The sequence below is a fragment of the Falco rusticolus genome, chromosome 1 (assembly GCF_015220075.1).
Source record: "Falco rusticolus isolate bFalRus1 chromosome 1, bFalRus1.pri, whole genome shotgun sequence".
NCBI classification, from domain to species: Eukaryota; Metazoa; Chordata; class Aves; order Falconiformes; family Falconidae; genus Falco; species Falco rusticolus.
Window position 1 is genome coordinate 111,162,259 of NC_051187.1, and position 20,273 is coordinate 111,182,531.

The following is a 20,273-nucleotide window of genomic DNA, read 5'->3' on the forward strand; positions in this document are numbered from 1 at the left end:
TCACAGGAGTGCTGAACTAGATGACTTTTAATGGTCCCTTCCAACCCAAACAATTCCATGACTCAATGAACACGGAGGAAAACCCAACATATATATGATTTGACATGCCAAGCCAATTCTACAAGTCCCTGGTAGAGAGCTTTTTCCTTGAACTTACATTATACATTTTCTCTTTACAGAAAGACAACTTTCATAAGTCAAATCCATGATCTGTCAACAGCAGACAGCCTGGGCACAAAGTCTCAGTTGGTCTCACCTCCTTCCCCACCCAACAGCACCCCCTATAACCTCGCAATATCAACAGGCTCAACACTTGGTCTATAGCAGACAAGACTGAAATGTGTGAATTGTCTAGCAGGAAAACTCAAGACCTGAAATGAGCATGGTTACATATGTGATTTTTCAAAAGAATCTCATGAAAACAGCAATATGGAAATCATCTTATAGTCACAGATACCAAAAGTGAACTTTTGAAACATATTTTAGATTCATTAGATTCATGACTGAACCTTTTAAAACTCAATGGTGTTTTCCATGTAAATTTAGGGACCAGGTCTGTTTTCTAAGAAAATATATCATATTTATTAGTGCATTTTAACAGACTTACAGAATCCAGATGATGGTTTAGAAAAACTTTTTAATCCATAGGAAAATATATTCCCATGTATATTTTCCTTAATTACACAACTCTTGAGCATTGAACAGGGGGATGGTGAGGCCGTGGGTAGGGGGAATAGTTCTCAATGAGGTTAACTATTTCAGCGGGTTTGGGATATACAGTCTTACCACTGTGATCCAACACGAAGTCATCCTGAGCATACCGGTATTTCTCAGGCCCACACGCAATGAAGACGTCATCATCTCCAAAGAAGTCCTGCAGGCATGTCACCTTGACAGCAAAATATACAAAGCAAAATAAATAAATGCAGCACTTTCAAATACTAAATCTGCAGTTAGTCTGCAACAATTAGTAAGTTTGTGTTTTCATTTTCACAGTGCCACTATAATATTCTTTTATAATGACAGCAACACTCCAGTTCAAGTACTTCAGCTCTCCCAGTAATGCAGGAAACCTTAGGGTCAAGAATGTAAAATATGACTGTCCCTCACCTTCAAAAACACCTTCTCTTACATTTAACACCTGGATTTATGCCTAGAACTACACATGCATGCTGATGACTGACAAGACCAGTTATAAACACTACTCAAATACCAAAGCTTCTCGTATTCTTACATTAATTGCTTATGGGAAAATCTGTTGAATTAAAATGACTGCATTTACAAGTTATTTTTTTTAATGCTCTGAGGCATTTAACTTCCATGTTTTAATGTCCTGTTAAAAAAAAAATAATAATCCTCTCTTTATTAAAAGGTATTCCATATTCAAGAAAAAAGGTACAGAGCTCCTCCCATGCCCTTTGCAGCTCTGACTATTCTTATTTCTTTCAGTAATGATGTTACCATGTATTTCAAGAAGGATGGGGATACCAGAAAGAAAAATGTTTTAGACATTCTTTAAAAACACAAAAACAAAGACCTTGAAAAAAACTCACTCCTCAAAAGTCAGTGAAAGTCAGCTTGTGAAGGAGCAAGTGTCTGCTTTAAAAACAACATAACCCCTAAAATGCCATAACAAGAAATCCCACTGGACTCATTCTAACTCCCTTGTAAGAAAAAAAAGTGTTTGCACGTAGCAAACTATTTTTTTAAATATAAACGGATTAAAATTTTACAGTGTAATTTCTTCCCTACTCTTTTTAACATGGCACACCCTAATGAGATCTGGGAATAAAAGCTATGTAGAAGCTAAGAGAGTTAGAACTATTTGATAAAATCAAGTAAATAAAGAAGTAAAACAAAAAAACCTGCTTTTAGGGAAGCTAGCTTTTTTCCTTCCCAGACACCTATCAACACCATTTGCATATTCTGCCCACTGTGACAATAGCAAATATTGGCAGAACTACACGAAGGAGCCTCTACTGCCTGCAGTATTCCAAGAAACACTGGGAATACCAATGAGCCTCAGCTTTCTGCAAGAACACCCACACAGGGCATGCACCAGCACCAGCAGCACAGTTGTCATGGCAGCTAACCCAGCAATAACAGCCGGTGCCCTTACAGCAAGGTCCTCACTACAGTGCCACACGCAGCAGCCAGCATTCATGTCACTGTGTTATGCAGCTAAAGGACTGCAGCCATCACCAAAATACTTTTATTGCTACCACACCATTGCAGTGACAACCTGCTCTCATTGACGAGAGACATTTTCAGCTGTGCCTGAAACCACTGCTTCTAGTTAACCAAAGAGGCAGTAATAACTGGATTCAAAAGGCCATACAAATTTAAGAATAGTTTTGCTAACATGGGATTTATTCCTCTCTGCTTAATAACTCTACTAATATGAGGACTCATTAACATTACCCACAGGTTTCAGGAATTCAGCCACCAACCCAAACCCACCAGTACAGGCACAGTGGTGGGACAGCTTTCAGAACACTCATCCCAGAAGCACTGCTGGACACGGGCAGAGTTCTGCAAGGTTCACACCAAAAGACGGCCAAAAACCAGGTGCCATTTCCACAAGCTCTGCCTACCCATCACTGCTCTACTTATGCCCCCAATGCCCTTGCGGTGCTGTTTTGAGCAGGTTAGAGTTAAGTGATGTGGTTTAGCAAAGCCTAAAATTAATCTTTCTGTTCCGATTCCAATCCTCGCCCTCACCCCTTAACCCACCCAGCCTAACATCTGAGCTGAGAGTAACAGAGGAGAGAATGATGGCTCTTACGTCACACTGGGAAACAACACAGGGATATAACTGCATGCAGCAGCATCCTTTTGTTATCTGCAGGGCAATTTACAATGGAAGGGTCAGATCTGTGTGCAAAAGATGACAGATGTACCTTAAAATCTTTTGTAAATGGCTACCGGGGAGGGGAAGAACTTTAATAAAGGTATTAATTTCCATAGGTGCTTCCCCACATGTTCAGGTATATACAGTTTCTCCAGGCAAGAATACACCGGAGTTGTTATAAGTACCAGTAAGCAGATAAACGGCTGGAGGTGGAGCAACGGCACCTCCGTCCCGGAGCTCAGGCTAATGCCAGCCTCTCAGCCTGCTTACACACTGCGTATCTGGCCTGTGTGACTTCCACCTGTCAGCCAGAGACCAAGACAGACTTGGGCTTACTGTAAAAGATACTAAACTACACTTACAACTGGAAGCCACATCAATGCAAGTATGAGAAAGATTTACATAAATGCTCGCTATATGCCAGCAGTGAATGCTAGAAGTCCTCCTTCTCCCTATGAATAGTCTGGACTGGCTATACATAAAATACACAAGGAAAAAATATTGGAAAAGTGTATTCAACAAGGAATAAAGATCTGTTAGAACTTACCAATCCCAAATAACCACACATTACCAGATGAGGGAAGTATTTTTAAAACCAATTTCATGAAAGCCTTTACCATAATAAAGTCAAAGAAGCAGCTCCCAATGTGCAAACAGATACTATAATAAAGTCTTTGTTTCCTACAGAATTAAAATTAATGTATATGCTGCAATTAACGATAACAGTTTTTTGCTCAGTGTGCAAAAAACTGTTAGGAGAAAGCAGAAATGAATAAATCATTTGCATGGGGTTTTAAATGCTGCAGGTCCACTGTGGTCTAACTCGCAAATCACACAATTTCACTCAAAAAAATATCTATACTTACACCATATAGCAATTTTTTAATAGCTTTGAGCAAGATTCAATTAGTTCAGAATTTTAAAAACAAAAAAAACCTTTGAACACCTTTTTTTTTTGAGCTTCATTAGCAGTAGAACTTGTGCCTATGAATATCACGTCAGTCATTCCAGTAGGTAGGGATCAAAATTTGGTTTGTCAAACTTGCGTATGCCAAACGCTGCTTCTCTTTCCACTAAGTGTCTACACTCTTGTCTTACCCATTCTTTGTTCTGCTGCACTTGGTGCTAAAAGAACTGTTCAGTCTTTCAAAATATTTCCTAAAATGCCTTTCAAAGAAAGATGCTCTTAGCAAAGCTGTATATAAGTGTACCATAGCAAAAATAGTCAAACATGTAGTCATTTATTCAAGTAACAACTCTCTTGCTCGTCTTGATGCCATGAGCTTCTGTGCATGAAGCTGAAAATGCAAAAAGCTTTAGAAACCTTGAGGTGGTTTAGCACCAAAATGAGATCTGATTTTCAAGTACTGAGAGCTTTTTAAAAATGACAGTCATTAGGTCATTTTTGAGATTCAGATGAGGCCACTTCCTAGTTTACACCCACACAAGCTCTACACAAGTATTTAGAACCCACGCTTTCCATCAGCGGGCCTCGCAGTAAAGCTCAATCAGAACGTCTCTCCCCTATCTGTGCTTTAATTACCACAGATAGTGCTCTTTTAAAACAAGATGAAAGCAATTTGTTTGCCCAAGAAAAAAAAAATATTTAAAACCTGACTTTTTTGTAATGGACGGCATATACAGAGCTGCACAAAGAGGGTTTTTTAGGGCTTATCATCATAGCCAACACTACAAAGGCTCACACCAAAGCAGTTTCACACTTCCTTGATTTCTTCACCACCACCCCTCTCCAAAAAGTGACATATACTGTGAGAAACTGCTTTAGGAACACTTTAGAAAAATGTTATCTTGTTAACTCTGGATGTTTCAATTAACATGGTTGACATGTGTTAAACTCTTATTTATTTCTAAATACAACACGCTTTCCTAGTGAAACATTGCCTATGTTCTGCTTGTAACTCCACTGGCTTCTCTTTATTCAGAACAAGAAGTGACTTACTGGTGCCCTTCTGACAACTCAAACTGCTCTCAGGATGTCTTGTTGCATTGCTTTTTTTCAAAATACGCCACTGTACGCAGCAGAGAAGTGCATTATTTCGACAGGATTGGAATTGTCCTCAGTCCTTTAAAAACACTTGTAACAGCTTAGCATTACAAGCAGGAATGCAAGGGAACAGGGAAAAGCAAAAATGTGTGAAAAGTTTCAGAATGAATGTAACTGGAAGACAATATTACATTTTATTTTTATGTCACCCACAGCATTCCTGTGTGTCTGTTTCAACAGAATCCATTCACCTGCATCATCCTCACCATAGCTTTCTGAGTGCAAATGACTCTGGACATCACTTCCTGAGGGCTCAAAAAGGCTGTGCTCACCATTAGACTAAAGATCAGAGGGCAACATAATTTAAGGGGCAGCACCAGGATAATTAAATCTAATTGCCTTCAATTGCAAGAAACCCAAAGTAGTACGCAAGAGGCTCAGTGATCTAGTGATTCAAAACTTGAATTGCTTGTTATAAAAAAATCAGTCTTTACTCATAAAACTTCCCCCTGTCTGCAACTGAGGATATCTTGGTACACTGAATGGATGAAGTTTTGGAAAAAAACCACAAAGACCCTTTCAAACAGAGGTACACATTACTAAATATGCATTATGTTACAGAAGCGGCATGACTAACAGTAGCTTGCAGGACCATTAATGGTAAAAGCACTTCAAAGTAGCACAGCTGAAAGCCCAAAAATGCGGTTTACAAGCAGGAGAAGAAAAAAAAAAAAGAAACACAAACTGACAGGAATGGGCAAAAATTTAAGTCAAAATGTGAAAATGGGGTGTTCGTAGGGAAGGGAGACAAACACGTGTATTTGAAAAATAACTTTCCTGATCCCCTGTTGTCTAGTAGTGCGGTGTTTTAACGTCACATACACCCATCACATTTACTTTTTAAAATATATTTATATTTCTGACAAATATTTGTAACCAAAGAAGTTTGCTCTTTCCAAAAAATACTTCTTCAGACAGATCAAGCTACTGGAATAGAATATAAAAATCATGATCCATACAGAAATCCCTTTCCCATTACCATCACACGGGGCTAGAAATGTAATTTACACCAAACCCTACTCCCACCTCTGAATCTAACAAGCAGAATATACATCTCCACCAGAAGAAACAAGAACAATGGTTGATCTCTTATAGACAGAATTCAATGGGTATTTAATAGTTGTCCTTTATGAAGAAGTTACAACTAAAAAAAATGAGTAATTTAAACAAAACTTTATCCACAAGATATTTGCCTTCCAACCTCCAGAGGAAAAAAAATACAAAAAAAAAAAAAAAAAAAGAAACTGAAACTATTCAAATTACTCTGAAAAATTCTCTCTCAAATCTTTAGCACTAAAAAGAGTTTTGTAATCATATATCAACACCCTCCAGCCAGGAGCTCACTGGATAAATTGTATTTATTGCAGCTCTACAAATATGCTTCATTCTAAATGCAGAAGCAAGAGCTGTAAAGACAGATAGTTTGGCTCAATTTAGTATGGCTGATTTAATTTAAGTAAGCAGCAGCAGGGCTGTACCGTTAAGTCCACACCCTGAGTCTGGGGAAAGCTGCTCTGGATGACAAAATTTCTTTCATCAGCTGAAAATGGAACCGAGACAACCGAACTAAAAAAGATGTGCAAGATTATTTGTATTTGTTTTAACAGTGGGAGAAATATTTATAGCTAAGGACTTCAAGAAAACAGGATATGGCGTAAATATTTAAAAAAGGAAGTACATAACATACAAGGCAAAAAGAAAATGGGAAAACTGGCATGCACAGTAACAGCTGGATTTGTGAAAATCGTTTTAGCTCTGCAGTAGTGACAGGCATTTAAGGCTGAAACTCTTAAAGAAATGCAGTGAGGTTTTTTCCATGAGTTGCCGAAAAAGAATGTGAATAATTTTTTAAATGTCAGCATGACAAATCAGATAAACCCTCCCTGCTACCGCTTTCAGTGTGACAGGTCTTCATACTTCTGCTGAGAAACATTACTCATTTTGGACTGGGACAGATTGCAGCTATGCTGTACCGATGGTTTTGCCTTTTGCCCCTTGCATAAACCTTTATTCTGAGTAAAAAAAAAAAAAAAAAAGTCAAATATTTGTCTGGTTTGCCAGTCAAGTTGTATTAGTAATCACCATTTTTGTTCCCCCTTTCAAAAAAAGTTAGCATCTGCCACTTCCCCTTCACTGCCACATGGTCTCATTAAAATCCTTGCAGTGTTTTTGAAGCAGTCAGGCTTACAGTTCAAGGGTTTACGCATGTCCTAAAGCATAAAAGGCAAGGAAAGCACTCCTGCAGAAACAGGTCAGTTGGCTGTTTGCTGTTTCAGTTCCACCACCGACAGGGCCAGACCTAACTTTCAAAAGGAAGAGTTTCCTCTGGGCAGTCTCAGGAACTCAAAAAAGGAAGGTGAAAAGGGCATTCCCTCCCTCTCCTACAGAGTACTGTGATTTTGACACGGATTTTCTTACCTTAGGACTTCTCCTGGGTCTCTGCACTTTCACAGAAAAACTTGGCCAAGGGAAAGGGGGTGTATGTGTTCAACCAATATTCTTAACTACTTACTAAGCCATCAGTATCCTTCATGACTGAAGCCTAGACTGGCACAAAAGAGGTTCGGTACTAGCTTAAGGCAGCTATTTGCCCGGTTATACTGAGTCACATTTCCCGACATGTCTTCAGTAAACAGCGAGACAACAGCCAGCTGGGTAGCTAGAATACACCCAGGAAGCAGAAATACAGAGAAAAGTCAAACTTTTCAAAAGCCCCTGACATGCCCTTTAAAAAAACCACCTGTAATTGCCAGTAATAACCTGTTCATTTGGTAGAAAGGACAGTGTTGAAGGGAAGGGTGCTAAGTGATTTAGAAACAGACAAAAAAGAAACTGTTAAAGAGCCAGGCAAGTACAGAAGTCCGCATTGTACTCAAGAACAGCAACGAAACCCACTGCTATATCAGATATGTATTAAATCTGAAAAATCAGGTCAAATGATTAGGATTTCTGCTGGCCAAGTGCACTTGACACTTTCAAAAACTTCTGTTCCTCAACAGCTTATGTTCTCTGTGGCAGTTCTACTACATAAACTCTCTGGGAATTCCCAAACTAAACAAAATTACACAACACCAAAAGAAGGGTAAGCAAGCTACTAACCTCTGATACAATGCTTGAAAGAGCTCAACTGCTACTAAAAGTGGGCACATCTATCCAAAACAGCTATAGGGCAGGCTGGGGAGTCCTAAAGCTTGAGGACACGCATCCATGAGCTTGATAGACTCTAGACACATTTCCTACTGGCTGTAGCTGTGAGGACTATGTAATGCATCACGCTGACCTGCCCAACAGCCAACTCCATAAGGTCATTAGCAGACCAGGACCAAAAAAAAAAAAAAAAAAAAAAAAAAAGTCTCCTTTGTTCTCTAAAAATAATTGGAATTAGGTCAAATACCTCTTAATTTCTGATGCTCAAATGAACAATTATTTTGTCTGCAACTAAAATGTGGAATACAGTGACAGAGATCAGATCACGTGGAAAGAATGCAGAAGTATTGACTGTATTACAAAATTTAAAAATTCATTACCTGATTTTCTATAATATGACCATGCATCTTGACAACAAATTTACTTGAGATTTTAAAGACTGTGATTTCTTTTATATTAATCTCCTATATTTCTTGACAAAACAAAGAAACTTTTTATAGTGGGGTTTTTTTGCTTTCTTGTTTGCAATCCACTAAGATGCTCTAAGACCTTCCCAACACTCACTTAATCTGTTTGTGAAAACATATTGGTAGTCCTTTTTCTCTACAGCTAATTCAAGTAGTTCACTGGTTTTTTGATTAACCCACGCAGCTGGTTAGCTTTAGGCTTGAGAGCAGTTCTGCTGCAGTCAATGGAATTAGTGACATTCATGAACCTATGTGCAGCCACAGCTTGTGAAAGCTCTGAGGGCCTCCCCAGCTCTGCACTGGATACTGCAATAAACTGCATAACAAATCTGATTTCTAGGTCAGAACTTCCACGGGACATGGTCTGATTTACCATTTGAGGTTTGGCATCCGGCACCCTTTTGTCTTTTCTTTCAAGTTTATTAAATTCAGCAAATAGGGAGTGAGAAAAATAATTTCCTGTTTTTAAAAAAATTGTTAAGTGTTGAATTTGCCTGCCTTGGTAAAGGTAGCTTGTTAACTTCTTTAGGAAAACAGAAAAAAAAATATTACTAAAACAAAGACCATAATGAGAATAATTCTTCTAGGCCAGTTTCCTAAATGACTATTTAATCAATGGCTGTGTCACATTATTACAGTAATCATTAGAAAATGAACTGATGCTCTGTGATGAGGAACAGCAGTGAAAAAGGAGGAGACAAACCCTTCTGTCCCGGAATCTAAAGAGTAAGAAAGAAAACAGAAATGTTAAATATTTGCTTGCTGCCTTGTAAACAGAAAAAGTCTGGCAGTAAGCCCAGGGAACACCTAATACAGTATGACAGTGCAGAAAGACTGCATAAACAGACCGGTCAGGCCACCACAACTCATACGGCTATTGGGAACAGATGACAGAACAGAACACATTTTACTTCTATTTCAATTTTAAACAGATTTTTGCATATATTTTTTAACATCTCTAATTTTAATTCAGACAATGAACACACATGGAAATGGACGATTGCATTTGGGTGGAATTCAACCAGATCATCCAGATCATCCTCACTGCATTGGAAACAACAGTAAGAAAAACAAGCTCTAGAAATATGCACAAGTTAAAGTGAGTTCCTACACACAGCCATTTCTTAAAGCCTTCCAATACCATCAGACTTTTTTTGGCAAAGTCCATTCACCAGTTTTTCCAAAGGGAAAAACTGATCTTTTGTGCAGAACTGTATTTCAACTACTGCATGGAATATAAGCAGCTATTTAGATATCAGACAATTACAGCTGAAAAGGATTAATTTTGGAAATTCTGAGTCATTTTGAATCACTGTACAACTCATCTGCCTCTGTAACACAAAACATACCAGAACAACCCTTCCCACAGTATTATCCACTACTTCAACAAGAGTCAATCATTTCAGTATATTAAACAGTGAAATTTAGCATCATGCTTTGCAATTTCAAGAGTTACAAAAAGAAACAACGGCCTTACTAAGCATGGAATAAGTGGAAATTGTACTCAAGAACAGCAACGAAACCCACTGCTATATCAGAATATGTAGTAAATCTGAAAAATCAGGTCAAATGATTAGGATTTCTGCTGGTCAAGTGCACTTGACACTTTCAAAAACTTCTGTTCCTCAACAGCTCATGATATGACCACAATCCAGTTTGTGTGAAGAATAAAAAAAAGCCCCACAATGGTATTTGCAGTTACAGGACAAGGATAATGTCTTTGCCTACAGATGCATTAATTGCAGCCGTTCAAAAGTCAGCATAACACATTCTTTTCTTAAGCAGCATAACTGGGAAGCCTACCTAATACAGAACCAAAAATAGCACCTGACTTCACACAGCTAACCTTCCATCTTACCACTGAGCAGCTAGTCTAAAAATAAAATCCACTTGTATTATGAAAGAACATTAAAAGAAAAAGTGTACATATAAGGACAGATAGCTGGCTCAACCAGGTCAGTATAATATTATGGATTTAATGACATCCTGTTCCACAGCACAAATGCAGTTTAAGATACATCTTCCCTCCCCCTACCCCGCTCCATAAAATTACCCCTTTTGCCCATTATAGAAATCAGTGCCCTTAGCTAATCACCCTACTTGAAAACACGGCATCCACATACTATGGAGAACTTAAAAAAATTAAATCATATGGCCAAATATTCAATGTACTTTCACCACTCTGATTCTTTAGGTCAGAAGAGTTGCTGTGGCATGCAGTGATGACCTACTGCAAACCAAGGTTTCCACTGTTCGCGGGAAGACACTATTTCCTGGAGAGGCTACAGAAGCAGCAGATCTTTAAATAACAAATATTTTTCCATAGACAAACAAGAAATCCAAACTCAAGTGTTTGTAGCCAGTCTAGAAAGAATAAAAGAATAGGTAGAAATATGGACAGGTCCTTTAATGAAGGGTATGAATAATTTTTTTACGAATCTTTAAGCTTTAAATGGAAGTTTTACAGTTTTATACTGGAACAGGTTGCCCAGGACGGTTGTAGATGCCCCATCCCTGGAAACTATTCAAAGTCAGGTTGGACGGGGCTCTGAGTAACCTGATCTAGTTGAAGATGTCCCTGCTCATTGCAGCAGGGTTGGACTAGATGACCTTTAAAGGTCACTTCCAACCCAAACCATTCTGTGAATCTGTGCTTTTCCTATGGCTTGAATTGCTCACGTAGTAGCTGTCAAGTCAAGTTTCTGTTCAAAATCTATTAAGAAAATCAAATCAAGTAAATCTAAGATTCAAAATATTAGTCAACATGCATGACTCACTGCAATTTAATGTTGTTATGTAGAAATAAAAAAAAAATATCTATTGTTTTATGAGTTCCTGTCAGGATTTCAATGTTGCCCTCATTCAAAGCCACTACAGTAGGAGGGGAGAAAAGTTTAGACACCATATTAATTCAGCTATCTCCCTCTGTTCTGTGCCCTTCATATATACCACTTCATGGAACAAGGAGTTCTGTTAAAATCCACTGAAGTCCTTATGGACTAGAAGGACGCTTTTCACATAAATTTTAAATTTTAGTAATTTAACATTTTTAACCCTTAAATTACTTCATTTAATCAGTGTTCTACCTGTTTCAGTACAACGACTGTACTTCCAACTAACCTTGCAGTTTGGTTTTTGTAACGTTAGCCTACAGGTTTTGCAAAGCTAATTGCTTCCCAGACATTCAAACAGCATGCACACCTTTCCAAGGCATTTGATTCTTGAACTACTCTCCTCAATTGCAAACTGGAAATACAGAAAGAAAATTAAGCTTATGGATGCTCTCTGTTCATCATTTCAAACAATGTCATTTCACAGATCAAATAACAGAGATACAGTGTAAAAATACTACCATATATGCTGTGAAGGTATTTGGTGCTCAGGAAATTAGCTCCCATGCTTACTCTGCTTTGCCTGTCCTGAGCTACTGAGGTCTGTTGAATTTGTATGCAACATCTGGAGCAGTTACGCTGGGCTATGGGCATCAAGTAAAAACAATGAGGATATACTTGATTAATCAAAAGATTAGATGCTCAGAAGCATAACAAAATTTACAGTAATAGAGGAAACAGAAACTGTAACTGGCTTTCAGAGACCCAATTCAATTCCACTAGTTTCCAGCCCCAACCAATACCATTTCTAAGTCTGTTGCTGCTGCTTCTGAATTGCTTTACTAAGCAGATAAACAGATGTAAAACACGTTTGAAGGAGTAGAAACATTTTTGATTTCATGTTCAGACAACAAATGGATTCCAAAGACAGTGGAAAAGTAACATTTTTAGGCACTGAGAAAAGAACAGCTGTATTAACACAGCAGAAGTCCTGCCAGAAAAAAAAAGGTGTGTCCATCAGTTTCTCCTTAACAACAAAAACCAATAAAATTTCACACACGTTTCTTCCTTCATGTCTGAAAATGTCAGCTCTTCCTTCAAACAAACATCCAGAAGTTTCAGAAAAAAAACCAAAATTGAGTCCCTGCCCCCTGAAGGACAGACAAAAGCAACCCCACCCCTCACTAACAGCACAGAAACAAAGCTCAAAGCCTCATTTCTAGGTCAGTTGACTCTTGTATCTGCTATCAGGCTTGGGCAGAGTGTTTTAGATACCCTGCTTTACACCTTTATTGCCATACTGCAATTAGCAGCTTGGAACTCCCGTGAGTTAGGCAGAGGATTTAGGTGACTCAGAACTTTTTTTTTTTAATTAAAAGCTGACTTGGTCTGTTCGGATTTTTTTTAAGGTTAAAGTGAGAGAAAATTGGAAGGTGAAAAAGATGCATGTAGGGTCATAATTCAGCAACGAACTACTAAATATTATAAAACCCCAAAGCAGTCTGGATGACTGTTTCTGCTGAGCCAGAACATGCGAGACGCTGCTGAACTTTGGAAGCATCTGGTAACATTATCTTGTTTTGTGGACCTCTGTATCAATTATATGACAGGTCCTTTTGAAATGCATGAGAAAGGCCATTCTGTTTTGAATTAATTAGTTCAGAAATCATTATTGGCACCTAGAAATAAATTTTCAGAGAGCAGGAACAATACGTCATAGATTGTTACTGAAGGTCCATTTCCAAACCACTGAATTATACATATAGTTTTAAACTTTAAAAATGCGTTCCACATCTCCTCCTATAAGATACTGAACTATGAAGTATAAAATGGAGCAAACAAAACCTGCAAATCCTAAAATCAACCACAGTGAAACTCAACACTGAAGGCCCATCACTGAAGGCTCTGCTACCCTCAGAAAACAATGCTGGCACTTGAAAAGAATTTTTCACTCCCTTCCACTTATATTTAGCAATAGTGAATCAGTACTTTCTTCCAAACTCCTACCACTCATCGAAGAGCAAATAAAAGCCATATTTATTCCTGTACTACAAACTTCTTCTGACTTTAAAATTACATAAAGCTAATTTACGTAATGGAAGACCCAATGCAAAATTAGATTTGTATAATATGAGATTTTGGCTGACCAAATCTTTTCAGTGGTCTGGCTTAATGAACTTTTTCAAACTTTTACTCGAGGTGACTGCTGCTAAACTGACAGTCTCCCAAGTTTGCGTTTTTGCAATAATGAAGTCAGAGTTCACTAAATATATTATTTTATCTGAAGGCTGTTTCTTCACATAACACTTTTTCCTCTGTATAAAACCTACTTGGAAGCATGACTACATTACTGACATTTAAATACAATGAGAAATGTGAATTGGTGTACATCTGTTAATTTCAAGTTGTTGGTGTTGTGTTGTGGGTTTTTTTTTTTCTAAATCCCCAGTTCATCAAGCATTTCATCATACTTTGTCTTCACGATTCTTAAGGCCTCATTATTTTCACTGCATTGATCGCATTTTTTTCACATAAAAAAAACCAAACAAACAGTAAATGCAGCAGTAAAATCGCTTCACATTCCTAGTCATACTGTGTACAAAGTCAGCTAGTCTGGATATCACTAATCGCCTATTTCTGGTTAAACAAACACACAACAAGCAAAACCCAGTCTGTTTCCAGCTACAAATAAGATCAGGCTGTGGAACTGGAAGGTACAGTTATATATGGAGATACCCTTTTTTTTCCTCATTAATCATGTATCAGCAAGAGCAGTTATGAGATGGCATTGCATCTGCTAGTGCCACTATGTAATATAAATATCACGGTTTCACCGCTCTGTGAAGATTTTTCCCATTTAATTAGTTTTCTTTAGCATTTGTATATATCTATCAAATTTTCAACATCAAGTTGTCAACCCTGATGAAGGAGGATTTTAAAAAATGTTACTTAAACTGCAAATATAGATAAAAATGTAAACTATGTTATGGTTTACAAAAAAATTGGGAACAGATGAGGGTTGCCAGCTGTACTGCATACACAGCTAGAGACATGGAGATCACCTCCAATGATACAGTGGATACTCCCTGTATTCCTGAGCCTAGGCTAGTCTGGGGCAGCTAAGAATAGCAAATGCAGCCCGAAGAGGTTAATTGCCACATCATTCTGTAAAAAACTGGAAGCTACTGTAGCTGCAACACTTCTCTGGCATCTCTTGTGATGTTCCCATCACAGCTCCCAACAAGTGGAATTAATCAAGGTCCAGCTCAGTCTGGCTGAATCTAAGCTGTAGCACTGATGCCTTTGCTCTATGCTCCATAGTCCAGTTTAAAGAGAATGGTATCAAGATGTCCAATCTGATCTGGCTCAGAATGTACCTATTGTTGCAGCTGATGGAAATACCTATGCAAATAAATCAGGAAACCTTGGATTACAGGTTTTTTTCATTACCATTACCAGGATTAATTTACAAAACAGAAAAAGCTTCCAAATTCTCTGCTTCTCCTTTTCCTAAAAAAAAACCCAAACCAAACAAACAAAACAAAACAAAAAAACCCTACAAACCCACACCCCAATATTTTCACCAAAACTAAGTAGATATAAAATCATGGCATAAAGAGCTGAAAAGTGTACTTACAATAGGTTTTTAATTTATTCTTTAATAAGACAAAAATAACATTGAGGTTGGAGATGATAGTATCTGTACAGAGTTCTAAACTGGACTCTGGTAATGTGGACCCCCATCTTGTGCAGACAAATCCAGGGTAGCTTTAATCTTGCCATATTCAATACTAACAGTAGCAACTCTCCATCATAAAACTTTGCAAAAGGCTGTCTGGCATTTTGGGTACCAATACCGGCAGCTGAGGCCTGCCTGGGCTGCTGCCAGTGCGCTGCTCTTTGCATCAGACTCAACTTAAAGCCACACTGCAGTTACACCTATTCACTGCCAAGTGATCCTTCTAGGACTGAACTGGATTATGTTCTGCTCCATGCAGAAGGGAGGTTTTTGTACAGACTGCTCCACAGCTTGCATCTGGGTACATAACTGCACAAAAATGCACGTTGTACACTACAGTCTGCTTGCAATACAGCAGTATAAATGAAGTGTGGGCAGTCTCTTAACGTTACAAACACAGCTTGCAACTAGCAGCAGCACCAGGAGTGCAATCTAGTAAACCCATCAGGTGCAAGTACTGGATCTGCTCAGAATTATTTAGGCTTTGAAGCAAACGCTGCAGCAGGCTGTCATTGTCACATACCTCTGATCACAAATACAAGAACCTGGCACCAACCCCACTACTCTGTTTTCCTGCAGTCAGGTCAAGATTTATTTGTTCCATCTCCAAGAAGTATACAATGCCTGGAGAAGCATTCTAATTTAAGCAGCAATTAATATTTTTTCTTCCTGCTAACTTCCATTACATGTATGGCTTAAAACACAGTTAGTTGTCTGATCCTGAGTAAGCAGATTAAAAAAAACACAACCAAAACATATTTCTCATTTGACTAATATTTCGTAGGTACCTTGTGTCGAGAAACAGAAACACCTGAATTTTTGTCATTCTCTTCCTCCTTAGACCACAAGAATCTTATACTCTCCAAGAGCAGAAAATGCTTCCTCAGGCATGATTTCTGGCATTCTCTTCAAATGCTGAAATACCACCACTGTCTTGAGATAATACAGCCCATAAAAGGGTAAAGCAGGCACTTAAAAATGTGTCGTCAGGATATCATCATTGAATCTCACGTATCAGTTACACTAACAGATTCACTTTACACCTCCTGCTCTTGCAATTCCTCCCATTGAAAGAATTTCCATCCATACTGGAGATCTGGTTAGAATTTCAACCACCCCTATACTTGTTTACAGCAGTATTAGCCTTAATCCACTTAGTCACTATTGCTAAAGTAGGAGTAGAGTTCTAGTGACTACTCCTTCATTATGAGGTTGTTGGTGACCTTATTTCTATTCTCAAGGTCTAAGTCTTTTGCAGATATTCCCTAGTGCTTAAAGAGCTTCCTAAGCAGCTTCTGGGAACATATGTTGTTTTTACTAGCTCCGGGTAGAGTTTCACTACGTGTGCCAAGCAGACCTCCATGGGGCCCTGTCAGTGATCAACTGATTTAGTGTTCAAAATTAGAATCCAAGCCCAGCTACTTTTGGCAGACTCACTGCAAGAGTCTTAATTCTTATCTGCATTCAGCATATCCAATCATAGTTATTTGATTTTACTTACCCTGACATTTTCTCCACTGGTACATTAAAATGGCCTGGCAGTACAGTGCACTCTACAGTGCATTAAAATGGGCTGGCAGATACCTGTCTGACTTGCAGAGCCCTCCCCAAGCAAGAAGCTCTCTTAGAAGCTGCTTTGAAGAAAATGCCTAGAGATATGAGTTGTATTGACACAAACAGTCTATTCGACATTAACAATAGTCCTTTTAAATTCAGTTGTAAGTGGAAAGTCTGAGGGATAAGAGGCAACATGGCTCATTTATTCCCAAAACAAGGACATAATGCTAAAAGGTTTTCTAGGAAGCATATACTGGATCAGTAGAATATTTTTTTTTTTTCCTTTTTCCAAGCCTCCCCAGAAATACTTCTAGTGGAGATGCAGATCCCTGTGAAGGGCATTTAAAATTATCAACTATTACTTTATGATTCATAATTAGCTTTTAGAAACCATCTGTTTTCTATGAACACCATGTTGAAACTGCTGCTTAGAACACCGTATGGAAAAGTTAACTGCAACTCCAGGAATCCATGGTTCACACTGCATCTGTTAAGTATCCCACAGAGCTTTCTCCACTAAAGGAAAGTTGGGAAGCGGACTGTAGCAATATTTTTCATTATAAAACTCTTTGCTTACTAGTCTAAAAAAAATCCTTTGAAATTGTAATATGAATATTTACATTCAATATATGACAGTTACATAATGGTGCCTTTAAAGGGGCGAGAACTACTATTAAACACAGAGGAACTAAGTCACCCTGAAATCTGTTTACATGCGAGGATTGAACGCAGCTTTCCGCAGAGCCATATTAAAGTGCAAAACTGATTTTTATGATTCCTTTATTACATTTAAAACTCAGATCAAACAGAACAGGAGAGCTCAAAGCCTGCAGGCAAGCAGTGGGCAGATACTCTGGACCTGTGCTCGTTTTTCTCAACTCAGTACAGGTATTCCTGAAAGTCTATCTGGAGAATAATCTAAAAGATACAGTATGAAGTGCCTGCAGTACTAAAACCAAGTTCAGTGAAAGTTTTTAGTCCTCCTAGGAAGCTTCTTTTCCCTGATTTGGTCGTCTTATTTATAATACATAGGACAACTCTAAAACCAGTAGGCTTAAAAAGCCCTCAAACAATTCACAGCAGAAGGGCAATCTTCCCCTACACAGTTTCTCTTAATATGCTTCATATTTAATTAAGTACTGTCAACCCAAATTTAAGTTTACACAGAGACCCCAGAAACATTAAAATAGTGCTCTGTGCCTCAGCAAGTTACTACTGTGAGAAGTGTGTGTAGGGAAGTAAAAAGCAGTGAGAATCAGCAAGAAGAAGAAAGCAGCAAAACTTAAGAATTAACAGTTCAGAAAATAACACTATTTTAAACACATAGACGTTTCATCTCCCTCCAAGCTTATATAGAAATGGGAAGAGCAAAAGTTTAAAACATTTTTATAAAGAGATAAGGTATTTTATGGCTTTTTAGCAAGTACAGAAGTTAGAAAATTAAATAATATTAATTTTAATGCCTCATAGGCTATATGTAAACCTCTCTACCCTCAGTCTCTAACTGTGCCACCCTCTTAGCCATGCACTTTAGAAATTTATTCCAGTCATTCACCAACTCAGAGATTTCACATTAAATATTGACTTTTTCTGTCAAAATTTGCAAATTTCACACAGATATTGCTTTTAAGATAAAGGCTTTTAAAATAAAGGCTTTTACTTCCTTCTACTTCAGTCAAACAGACTGAAATAAAAGCCACGCTTATTACGTGTCATAGTAAAATCCTTCCATCCAAAGCAAATTAATGTAGAAATCCTCTACGTGGATTTATTGTCAGCCACTATGAAGTAGCAGATGCTGTATCGACTTTTTCCAGAACTGCCAGGTAACATTATTTTAAAGAAACACTGCAAAAGTGCTTTTCATTTACTTCATGATGGCCCCTCCAATCTCCACCTCACAATTCCTGGGAAACACAAATACTGATTCTTTACTAACATTAAACTTGTAAAAAAAATCAGCCAAAGGAAAGTGAAACTTTAGCCCACTGAATTCAGTTAAATTAAAAAAAATAGTCTTCATTTGACAGAATTCCTAAAAAAAAAAGTCTTCGACAAAATTCCCTTCCTGCAAAGTGAGATTATATTTACCTATTTTGAGTGGTTTGAAGCTTCAGCATTCCATTGGATTAAAATCCAAGAAACATTTTTCATCAAGTTGCAAGATTACTTATTCTGTCAAGAGTGTTTTAAACAACTTCTATTACATCCACAGCCAAAAATTCATAGTGGTTTTCTGACAGATTTGCCATAAGAAGATTTTCTATTACTCAATACTTTGTTATTACAATACACTCACACACAAAAAAGACCTATTGATATCGTTAGGTTACAATGTCTATTTGTTACTAAAATCCATTCCACATTGGAAGAAAGATGGCAAGAGAGGGAGAAGAAAAAGCAAGTGAAAATTCAGTCATTTTGCTAGTATTTATAACAGCCCATACTATCACTCTGAATAGGGTCACAACACTATTAAAACAGAGAGTTAGCATTTATTGTTACATTGACAGAATTTTAGAATTACCGAAATGTTACACTCGTCTCTCAGTAGAAACTGTATATTATCACCAGGAACCCAAGAACACTTCTTAACTAAAGCACTTACACAAAATGTTAGATAAAAGAAATTAAAAGCTTTGGACGCTCTTAATCCTTTTAAGGTAGAAAGATGGCAAAGAGAGTGCACATGTAAGCAGGTAAGTTTATCCCTCAGCTCCTACATACAGCTTTGTTAAACTAAGACCTTGCCCAAAGATGCGTTCATTTACTTACCTAGCACGTTAGCATTACTGATGGTAGGAAGGAAAAAGCCACACACACAAAAACTATGCTAAACTTAGACTGAAATCACAGGAGGCATTTCCAAGGCTATCTTAATACAACACAACAGTAGTAGCAAAACAAACGTAAATCAAATCCCATCAAGGAGGTGATGAAGATGGGTCACTGTGAATTAGAGGAAGGCAGACATCAAGTACTTGCTAAAGAAGTGATGCAGAACAAGTGATTTGCGACCAGCAATTTTATAATCACAGTTGTACTTCAAGCATATCTATGCACTAGTGAAAACATGCAGGTATTTTTGAAAAGTAATGTCTCAGAACACAGATTTTGACCTGAGAATTTAATTTTTAAAATAGTTGGAAATGCATTCAAGAGTTTGGAGATTTGAAGTGTAACCTAATAAATAAAATTCTAAGAACTCTCACCCAGATTTAGCCATCAAAGAATATAGTCTAGCGGATTATTAAAAGTGGAAAACCTGTTTAAATTATACATTCTACTAAAAAATATTAGATTTGCTGTTATTTTGAGGATACAAGTTCTGAAAACGAATCTATGTATTTTACAAAATACACAAACTCAAGCATACATATACTAAAGAATGCTACCAACAGAAGTCACTTTTCTCACTGAAACCTGGTAATACACTATTAGAATAAGAATTTCCTTGTTAATATTCCATTTCACAGAAAAACTGCACTTTCTATTATAGGAAATAACAATTAAAAGATAACTTTTATAGAAAAAAAACTTGTAACTTGTTCTCTGCCAACTGAGGACAGTTTAGACACAAGGTCCTCTCACAAACATTCAGGTGTCATACACAAAA

At 37.6% G+C, this 20,273-nt stretch overlaps 1 protein-coding gene across 6 annotated transcripts in view; it reads right to left on the reverse strand.

Annotated features, from left to right (window-relative positions):
• DCLK2 (doublecortin like kinase 2) overlaps positions 1-20,273 on the reverse strand; it is a 96,405-nt gene that overhangs the window by 48,147 nt on the left and 27,985 nt on the right. For all 6 annotated transcript variants that reach the window (XR_005105635.1, XR_005105634.1, XM_037396365.1 and 3 more), the window contains exon 3: positions 787-889. Coding sequence is in view for 4 of the 6 variants with exons in the window: in XM_037396365.1 (XP_037252262.1) it covers positions 787-889 (103 nt within the window). In the remaining 2 variants the exon portion in view is untranslated. The remainder of the gene's footprint in view (positions 1-786; positions 890-20,273) is intronic.